The sequence below is a fragment of the Poeciliopsis prolifica genome, unplaced genomic scaffold (genome assembly GCF_027474105.1).
Source record: "Poeciliopsis prolifica strain line A6 unplaced genomic scaffold, Auburn_PproV2 SCAFFOLD005, whole genome shotgun sequence".
NCBI lineage: Eukaryota > Metazoa > Chordata > Actinopteri > Cyprinodontiformes > Poeciliidae > Poeciliopsis > Poeciliopsis prolifica.
In genome coordinates, this window is record NW_026562380.1 from 19,152,894 (window position 1) to 19,164,061 (window position 11,168).

Here is an 11,168-nt window from a genome sequence, read left to right on the forward strand (position 1 = left end):
AGCAAATTACTCAAAATGATGCAACATGATATTCTTTCATCATGAAGTTTGACCTGCACTTACAACGAAATGTTTTTTTTTTCTTCTCTAACATGGACATTTAATTGAAACAAACAAGACGCATGAGCCTCTCTAATTCATAATGCTTTTTATCACAATCAATCTCATTTGATTTGGATGAAAGATTCGATTTGCAATGTGAGAATTCGCTGGAATTGAGTTTGTTGGTGTGTCACTGGCAAACGTCACATCAAATGTTATTTGTGCTACGAGACAATTTCAAAGTCTCAAGGTGCTTATGGAACAGAAAGTCAGTCCAATCAAGTTCGGATTCAAGTTCAATGACATGCATTCCAGTTTGACCATCAGTCTACGATCAAACTGACTGTAAATCATTCAGGTTCCTCACAATAAACTCAAACCCACCGACGGCCCTGAATTTCAGTTCCATTCAGTCCGGTCACGACAGGCTGCGATCTGCTTGACCCAGACCGATTCCAAAATGGCAGACAGAAAACGGTGGTCTCACTAAGGAAGCCAAGCGGGTTGTGAAGCCAAGCGGGTTGTGAAGTCTTCTCTTCGCTCCACGGCTTCCGTCCTGAGCCTGCAGAGAGGAGTGGGACGCCGTCCAGCAGTGTCCCGCTCCTGACTGGACGAGCGGCCGTCCGCTGCAGCAGGCCGCCATCATCCTTTCCAATGAGTCTGCTGAAAAACACAACAGAGGAGCACAGCGGTTTCAGTGAGCGGCAACTGATCACACTTCTTACTTTAACTTTCTTCATGCTTCAGAACTACAGCCAAGAGACATGAAAACTGGGCGTTTGTCTTGTTTCTTTTTAATATTGTACACAGGTACACCCAGACACAGTGAGAGGTTCTTTAAGTATTTTATTTATCTACAACATTTCTATTCAGTCAGTCTTTGCTGCTTGACAGCAAACTGACAGGCAATAATAATCAGAACCAATATTACTGTAAAAGATCATGAGTAATTTGCTGACATGTTCTCTGTCATTCAGTCCATGTCTTTTTAATAATGGCAATGTGCTTTTCAAGGTTCACAGATTATCCATAGGGGAACACCAGCAGCGCACAAAGAGTTGAATAGTGGCGTTAAAAGTTCAAATGAAAATTCCCTCTCGTCTTTTCAGTCTCTTTAGTGCCAGTGTCTTCCATGTTCGTCTCATCTCTAGTCGTACCATTTTCATCAAAATGTTGGAAATGATTTTCGACTAAAAATGTGCAACAAACAAATAATCATCCTCCCTGAGAAAAGCTTATCATTTTCCTTTTTTTGACAGATTTCCAAGTGCACCGTTCATGTCATTTTAATTAAAAAACAACAACAAACAAAGCATGAAATCGGTGAACACTGTGCAGTCAGTCTTGACATCATGTAAACACGTGTTAGAGTCTTCACTCACCTGAAAAAAAGAAATCTGCTACTTTGCCACAGGCTGCTGCAGTCTGTGCTCACTCCTCCACCTGACGTGCTGCATCCACACTGAATGAGAAACAAAAAAAACATCATGTTTGATTTTAATGCAATCATGCTCTGATTTGCCACTGCTGATTGGCCATTGTTCCCACTCCATAATCAAAAAGCCAATTTACACAATAAATAATGACGCTGTCAGTCCCAGATTCACGGGCTGCCAGGAGGGTTTTATGCTTTATTGGTGGAACATCGTGGGCGCCGTGGAATCGGATCAGCAACCAAAAATGACGCAAACGCAACTTTTAAGCCTCTAAGGCCCTCTTGTGGTCTGATAAAGTAATACACTCTAATATGTGATTAATAATAACATATTTCCATCTACATCTTTCCTATAATTTTAATTTTTCTTCATTTTATATTTGGGTCATATTTAAATGACTTACAGTGCATATTATGCACATATTTTGTAAACTTTGTGTCACTTTTTTGTTTACATTTCTATTTAATAATACTTCATACTTTGGACGGAGTAATCTGCCAACAAATTAGCAATTTCTTGTTGGGGATCAATATAGTGTATTCTATTCTATTCAGTTTCCAGTAAAAATTTGTTGAAATGACGTGTTACAAAGAGAAACATATACAAGTCATTTTATCTTTGTCAAAAACTGTTAAGGAAAAAAAAAACACTCTCTTTAGTCGTTGTTACCCAAAGACGTCGGAAGAAGTCACTCTTATTAGTATTTCGGTTGTGTATTGCAGGCCTCTAATGCACAAATAATTAAAAGACCAAAAATAATCTCCATATTGAGTGCAGAGCAAAATGTCTCCTGTTCAGGGGTAGACCCAGGGTCCATAACAGAGACAATGATTCTTCCAGTCTCTTTGTAACACTGAGAACAACTGATGAAATATTTAGTTGAAGTTTAAGCTCATGCTGCCTTCTTGGATCTTTCTTTTTTTTAATTAGTTTTCTTACTCACCTGTGTCTTCTTTGTTGGATGCTGCTCAAGTTGCAAACAGTTTGTCACTGATTCAATTCACATTGTCTACAGAAATGATGTAAAGTCTCTATGTTTTGCAGGATCTCATCCGGGTTCACAAAGATTTATACATGTATGCCTCATGCCCGGATACTTTACAAGTGAGAAAATTTAAATCATCCTGTGTTTGTGTGTATTTTCCTTCTGTGATTAGCCTTTCCTGTATTTTTATGAACAGATCTTAATCAAGAGTTTATGATTTATCTCTTTGAGATTCAGCTATGTTCTAACACCACTCAGATCATTTCCAAATAGCTTAGCTGAAAACTGAAAGATGATCCATCTAAAATCATGTTAATTGAACCGCATAGGAGTAAATATATATTGAAGCTCTATTGGCCATAATTCCTTCTTGTGGTTACAATTACACATTAGTTTTCCTAAACACACATTTTAAACCTAAAAGATTCATGAAAATGCTGTGGTCAAAATGTATTTTTTAATATATATATTTAGAACAGTGGTTCCCTATTAGTTTTTTCTTTACTGAGCCCCCTTTTGGTTTGTATGAACATTTCCTGTGCATCCCCAGTCCCCACAAAATCTCATCAAAACCCAATCCGTTATGAGAACTTCTTTGTCTGCAGGGCAAAGTTATGAAATCAGGACATATTTATCCAATTGACGTGATCAGAAGTTGACGAAACACTGAACGAGTTGAAAACATGTTCAGCTTTTCAAATAATAAATCTCTTCATCCTATTTCTGTGAAAAGAAGATTTAAAACAGTTATGTCAAAATTTATGTGTGATATTTACTGGAACGAAATCATTCAAATTCAAATGAGGCCCAAAATATGCAACCTTATTTATTTATAGAATCTAATTTTATTTATAGAATTTTATTTTACTTTATTAGATTATTTTATTTTATTTATTTAGTTATAGAATGTTATTTATTAGATTTTTTTGTTGTATTTTTTATTGTATTTATTTATTCATAATATTTAATTTAATGTAATTTTTTTTAAGTAAAAGCGGTACTCTCCACATCCCAACCCGGAAGACGTTTAAGGAAGCACTGTTGATGAACAAAATAAGATTACCATGCACGAAATAAAATAACATTGTGAGTCACATTCGTACCAGTAGGTGGCGGCAAAGCGCGCCTTACTTTTCCCAACAGCCAGCGGGGAGGAGGGGGGAGGGAGGGGAAAAAGAAAAAAAAAACTCGCGAAGAAGAAGCAGAGCCACCCGCTGATCGCCACGGGGAGCCAGACGGGAGGATGAGCGTGTCAGGACAGACAGCTGAGCTCCACGAGACCTGGCCCGCGAGGTGCCGCGCGCGCTTCTGGAGACTCTTTCCTCACCTGACGCTGTGCTGCGCCTTAGTGGCTTACACGATGCTGGGCGCGTTTGTCTTCATGCTGGTCGAAGGGGGAAGAAACTCCAGCCCCGAGCAGGAATACCACAACTTCCTGTCGAGCATTGTCAAGATGGTCCAGGACAATACCAGTAAGTCTGAGCGTTGTTACTGATTTTTTTTAAAACATTTTTATCGTGGTGATAATGTTTGGAGGTTGGATAAGAGTTGTTCTTAGTGAAGTTCCTTCCATGAACCTGTTTTGTGGACTCGGTTCACTGTGTGGTTTTGATGTCCTCTAAGCATTTCTCCTCTTGGTTTCAGATAACAAATCCTGCACATTCAACCAAACAGTTGGAAACGTTGCGAAACAGATGAAGGGTTTCAAGTCCTCGTGGTCCCAGAGCCCCGACAGATGGAATTTTTTCGGTTCCGTCTTCTTCTGCTGTACCATATTTTCAACTGTTGGTGAGTTGTTGAAGTGTGTGGTGCAGTGTGGACCTGGTGACTCTTTCTCCAGGTTGCTGGAGCGATGTCCTCCAAGCTCTCACACAGCTGATGCGTGAAGCGTCTGGACATCGCCGGTGTTGGCAACCAACGTAACCTCAAAGATATTGGCAAAAACCTACATAGTTAATGTGATCATTTATGTGCACATTATGTCAAGTGAAACAGGTTAATTTGCACATTTGTCTCTTCGACAGGATGAGTTTTGGTTGCATGGATGGATAGAAGGGGAAAAAAACAGAACGTAATTGTCTCCGTGAAATGCACCTTATGTTTCAAAAATTGAGAAATATTTCAGGTGTAACTCCTCAAATGAATTCAGGAATCAAAAGAAAGATGAAGGTCATAGTTGAAGAAATCGAAGAAGAAGAGGTGGAAGAGACCCACCACAAAAATACATATATTAAATGATCTAAATTATCAGGATTGTGACATATGTTTGCTCTCTATAATCTACTTTTTGATCATATATTGTCTTCTTGCCATATATATCGATTGATAAATGTCTGTGTCTGAAAGATATGCTATTATTTATTTGCGGGACGTATCGCCCATCTCTCTCCGGGAAGCAGAGCATCACTCCACTCTGCTAATTGTTGCCGTAACCAGAGCTTATCGTTCCAAACACAACTACCAGTACTTCAGTTTCTCACACAATCCAAAGCTTCAGGGGATTATGTTGCCTCTTCAGCTTTCCTAATGCTTCAATTTAAACACATTTTAAACACATTTTCTTTTCTCAGACCTACGTCTCCTCCCATATCTTGACATAGAAGAAACAAGTGAAGATATCACTGACGTCTTCTTCTGTCAGTTGCATGACTAAGTACTAAAAGGCTATCAACTAATGGCTAATGGCTTAGCAGCAACAGGAAGTCCAAATTACTCAGAAGACACTTTCGATTGAGAATGCCTTTCATGTCGCCACAAAGAGCTTGTGAAAGATTTAGATTGAATTCTTGTCTTTGTACAATCGAAATCCATCATGCACTCAGAAGGAAAGCAAAGTTCTCACTACGACGGAGCGAGTCGGCGTCACACCTTCAAAACGTCAAACCTCATGCTACTAGCTTTAACGTGGGTCACAGAAATCGACGCGTTTCAATTTAAAGCCGTCACTGGCAACTTGTTCCTGGAGAAAGAACATAAAATCAGAAGAGATTTAAGACAGTAAAGTAAGTATCAGCAGTGAGAGAGACTAAAGGAGGATCAGGACCAACATTATTATTGCTGAGGTGGGCAATAACGTTTAAATTGTGTTTAAATTCAAGTCACTGGCACGAAATATGCTTTTTTTTAATGACATTTTTGGTTCCTTTTAAGATGAGGCTCGATATGACTGAAGCACGCTTTGGAAGTCTGAAATTGAAACGTTACTTTGTTTAATGGAAGTCGCACCCACAAGGGCGTTTTCTGACGGTCTTGAGGAACACCCAGATCTCGGGTCTAAATATCTCACAAGAACTGTGTGAAAGAAACGTTTTGGACAGACATGCATTTGCAATCCATCTACAGCCTCACAACCTGATATTTTACTCAAAAGTATTGTTACTGGAAAATTGATGGATCACTTTTCTCACTGTCTTTTTGTCTTCTAATCTCTCGTGTGTCATTTACATTTGTCAGCTTCATGTTGTGCTTCTGTTTTTCTTTCCACAGAAGGTACGCCTGGCTCAGTGTCTGTGTGCTGAGCTGGCTCCAGTCATGGACTAAAACTTTATTATTTCTGTTTTTAACTTTGTTTTTTCTAACTCATCCTTGTCTGAAGAAAGTACTCCTGGCTTAAATCTTATGCATTTAGTTGAAACCAGAAGTTTACATCCTCTATAGAAAAATAACTTGCATGCATTTTCTTAAATGTTATTTATTTTTATTTTTTTGCACAGTCTGATGTGAAATCAGAATAAACATTTCCCATTTTTAGGTCAGTTAAGATTACCAGAATGCTTCCAATTTGCTAAATGCCAGAATAATTTTTACAGGCATTGTTTTTTATTTTATAGTTGGGAGGATTTTTTTTTTAATGCTACCTTGCTCAGACAAACACACAACTTTTCAGTTCTGTCCCTAAAAGTTAAATAGGTTTTGGATCAGAATTTTGTGATGACCACTCCAAAACTTTGTTTTCCTGAAGCTTCTTTGTAACCAGCTTAGCAGTGGTCATTTTGGCCAAACAGTTCAGTTTTAGTTTCATCAGACTACAGGACATGCCTTTGTCCTTATGTGCGTTTGCAAACGTTCATCTGGCTTTTTTTTTTAAGTTTCTTATGAAGAAAATAAAAGAAAGAAGTCTGCCATGAATTCAATACTGATAAGTACTGTATCAGCCCATGTCGTTGTTTTATATGGATATTAATGACAAACTGTTACCAGACTCGGCCAGCATTTCCACAAGGCTTTTTTTTTTTCTGGAGTCAATCTGCACATCTTTGGACCTTTGGCACATTGATTTCTGAGACAGAATGTGTCTCCTCCCTGAGCGTTATGATCCATCAAGAAAACTTATAGAGTCAAAAAATACATAGTCCTTTTACACAGTATATGTAAACTCCTGGCTTCAAGTTCTGTTTGTCTTTTTGTTTTTCTTTCTTGTCCTGTTGTTGCAGCCCAGCTAAAGACACAGACTGACTCTGAAAGTTTAAGAGGAGGCGCTTCCTTTTCAGTGTCACCCCATATTTGCTTAGGATGACAGATTTCTGTCTGGGTTTTCTTAACATGTTTTCATCTGCTGGCATATGATCCTTAGAATCTTATCAGTTGTCAGCATATCTATCTATCTATCTATCTATCTATCTATCTATCTATCTATCTATCTATCTATCTATCTATCTATCTATCTATCTATCTATCTATCTATCTATCTATCTATCTATCTATCTATCTATCTATCTATCTATCTATCTATCTATCTATCTATACAAATGTTACTTCACTATCACTATACTCTCTTATCTGTGGACTCTTGAAGAGTGAAAATATTTTTTTGCTTCCAATTTCTGACAAAAATTGGAAGCAGAAAAGTTTTGGTTCTGGTCCAAAGACAAAGACCAGAACCTCTGAAAAGCAAACCGCTCAGTCATTTGATGTGGATGACATTAAATGAATGTTATGTGTCAAATTAATCTAAGGAGCCTCATTAATTTGACTACATTTGAGCGTTTCTTACAAGACACAAGACACCATACAGGAATTTAAGCAGGTTTTGTCCACCATGTTGATATTGAGTCAATTGCTCCACTGTGATTGTAGGATATGGGGAAATCTTTCCGGTCACCTTGCTTGGTAAAGCGCTGTGCATCGTTTATGCGATGGTGGGGATTCCTCTCATGCTTCTGGTCATTCTCGACGTGGGAGACTTTCTCGCTCTGGTGATGACCAAATCCTACAATCGCGGCCGCGCCCTCTTCAAGACGTGGTCACGGTGGATGATTCGCAGGAGGAGACCCTGGTCACACCGGCGCACTCTGGACGACGGGGTGATTGGTCAACCTCTGGATATCCGGCAGGTGCTCAAAAGTCAAGCAGATGTTCGACACAAGTCCATTCATCTCCAAAGAAACAAAGATATCTTTGAAAGGCTGCTGGTGAGAGATAATTTAATGAGAACGGATCCATTACTCAGGTCCCTCTCCTGCCCTGAACTTGAACAGATGCCACAACCACCTAGTGGATTTGCTATATGGGATTTCTCAGGGTTAGGGAATGTAATGGAAGACTTTGACGTTCCACTTATACTCATCCTTTTCATTGTATTTGCATATATTTGCTTGGGCGGTATAATCCTACCACTGTGGGAAAATAAAATTAAAGGATTTGACTCGTTCTACTTTTGCTTCATCACACTCACTACAATTGGATTTGGTGACATCATACCTGAAAACTCCACCTATTTCTGGATAACCTCCCTTTTTATTGTTGTTGGCATGAGCATTATGTCTATGGCTTTCAAGCTGAGCCAAGATAGAATAGTTTCTTTTTATTGTAAGTGCATCCGGTTCATTGGCCAGCCAAATGCTGAAACTACAGAAAATGTGGAAAAGAAGTAAGTCAAGATCTTCTGAATCAGGTTTTGGGATTGTGGAATTTTGTATTTCCTGGATTTAATCAATTATTTATTGTGTCTGTTTTTCATAAGCATGGGTAATTATGAAGTCATGCATGTGGCAAACACTTTATTCAGCTGTCATGATTTAAATGATTTGTTTTCAAACATGTTTTCCAGTTACTTAGTTTTCCACACAATCAAGTAACTGTTACCTTCATTTGTTATAATAATGTTTGTGTGTGTGTGTGTGTGTGTGTGTATATATATATATATATATATATATATATATATATATATATATATATATATTATGTGTGACAAAACAGAAAATTGACTTCTTAGTTTAATGCCTTGGAACTGAGAAGGCATCTGTCTCTTTAAAACATTCTGCTCCTTCATGAAGTCACCACAACGTTGCTGCCCTATTAACCCTTCAACAACCAGCATTTCACAGAGGTATAGCCCCAACAAAGAGCTCAGCACATGCACAGTTCCTCCTGGTATTTGCTAATTGCTGCAGGCTAGTCTGAAGGAGCTGAATAGACGAGAGGGGTGCTTTATGAGGCAGAAGTTTCTGAGCTGCCTCCATAAGCTCAGAGGTTCCCAGCTCACAGCTCGTCTGCCTTCATCATAGAAGGCAGGAGAAGATGATGACCCCTCCTGTGGTCTTAAGAGATGGAGTTCTTGTCGCGGTTTCTGATGGTATAATGGGTCAACTCCCTCACTGTCCGACCATGATATTTGCCGCCCTCCTCCTGAGCGTGTCAAAAGATCTCTCCTACATGGATGAGAGAATCATGTTGATACTCCCAGGTATGTTTTTGATGAGGGAATAACATGATGTAAAGCTAAAAGAAGACCATTTTTACACAACACAGCCCCTATAAATACTGCTCATCTGGATTATCCTGCAAGAAAATGATTTGACAGTTTTATTTTTGAGTATTGCATGAGAGTTTTGTATCCAGAAGATTTACTGCAGAATATGCAGAAGAAAATTGTCCATATATTTTCTTTGCTTGGAATTGATTGAGAATTATTTGCATTTTGATTGTTGTATTTGTTCTTTGTAATTAAAGGCTTACTACCCTAAACTTGAAAACCTGAGTCTATGACTGACTTCTCCTCATGCCAAGAGGTCGGCTGTGCATAGATTATTATTTGAGTTTAACATTTTTAAACATGTAGCAGACAGCCACACGTGAAACACATTTAAATACTCATAAAACACCTGGAAGTAAACAGGCCCACATGGAGGGACAGTGAATTCACCAGCAGCAGTCTCTTTTTGTAGGAATATGACTAAAAGAAGTCATGAGAAACATCAAGAATAACAGCTTAATTCTTAATAGAAAACCTTTTGAATAAATACTTCAGAGCTTAAACAGAGCATTTTTTTTCTTTTGTTGGGAACTGATGGTGGCAGAGAATCCGACAGGACGCCCTGCTGCCCCCTGCAGGCTTTAAATCGAACTCCAGGTAGAAATGATAAAAATTAATCTGTAGAAACCAGAGCAGAAAACTGTCAGATATAAAAATTAGAAATGTCACAAACACCATCAGCCAAGTTCAGTCCAAAATAACATTGTTATTTTGGATGATCCCGCTCTCAGGTTCTCTGTCGTGTGTTTCTTGGACGTGGGGAGATTCTTCTGTATCAAGGCAAAGTCTCATTCGGTCATTTTAGTGCACAGCCAATTTGAAGATGAGAAGCAGAGGGTGTGAATAAATCTGTGAAACTAATTGTCCAAGTATCACATGGTTTGATTTTAACACAGGAAGCAGGGCCATTTTGTGACTGCGATGCTCTGTGCCAGCCAAACCAGAGGGACATTCATGACACGACTGAGTGTGTGACTGACACTCGCCACAGTGAGATGCTTCCCGAAAGACAAACCCTGGATCACCGGTGAGCCGAAGGAACCTTTAAGCAGGAGAGAAAGAAAATAAAGAATCTTTAGGGAGGTACACAGGAAGTTGTGGAATGTACAGTAGCAGCTCAAAGTCAGAAAGGAGCCAAACAGGAAGTAGCAGAAGAGTAAAATACATGAGGAACAATATCAGAGATGTGTGATAAGAATGCAGAAGTACTACTGGGAAGTGAACTATCACAACTTCATTTCACTCTGCACACTTCAGACTGACTTATCACCTAAAACAAGAAAAAGAAAAACCTTCCCACATCCAGCTACACTTGATAATTTAATTCAATTTGATTTACTTATCACAAATTCACAACAAAAGTCACCTGAAGGCATTCTTCATCCTTCATTTCTTTACCATATTGTGACCATTAATAGAGAAACTAGAAAAATGGTCTGAGGAAAATTAGCATAATGAAAACATGTATTATAAGTTAAAATATAAAAGGACAGTCACAGTGGGGCGCACGTCTATTGTAGAGCAAAAAAGGTCACGTTAAAGGTCACGTGTGCGGCTGAAAATTCCTCAAGTTGACAATAATCCAAGCCATAATCCCCTGAAAATGAAATATCAGATATATTGTGAATGACGTTCCGTCCAATAAGCTGGCTGCTTGTTTAAAACCTGTCAGTTTTAGATGCATCTCCGCTCCAGTTGATTCAGACGATCCAACTACGTCATCAGCATGTCCAAAACTCTGTAGATGTTCTAAGAGTGAACCATCATTTCACCCAGTTCAGTTCAACTAGACAGAGTAACTAAAGCACAGGATGAAGGCCCGTGTGTTGTGTTCACAGCAGCAGCACCAGATGGCGCTGTTGTCAAGCTGTAGTGAAGAGTGTAAAGTCTACAAAGCCAACTTTCACTCTAGTAGGATTTTTTTTCTGAAGAGATCTATTACATGAACTCT

General features: G+C 38.8%; 1 protein-coding gene across 1 annotated transcript; it reads left to right on the forward strand.

The window, feature by feature from the left end:
• The first annotated feature begins 3,706 nt into the window (after positions 1-3,706).
• Positions 3,707-8,548, forward strand: kcnk18 (potassium channel, subfamily K, member 18). Its single transcript, XM_055029755.1, has 3 exons — positions 3,707-3,935; positions 4,108-4,251; positions 7,540-8,548. Exons 1-3 carry the CDS (start codon positions 3,707-3,709, stop codon positions 8,334-8,336), a joined length of 1,170 nt encoding a protein of 389 aa, XP_054885730.1. The 3' UTR covers positions 8,337-8,548.
• Positions 8,549-11,168: the final 2,620 nt, after the last annotated feature.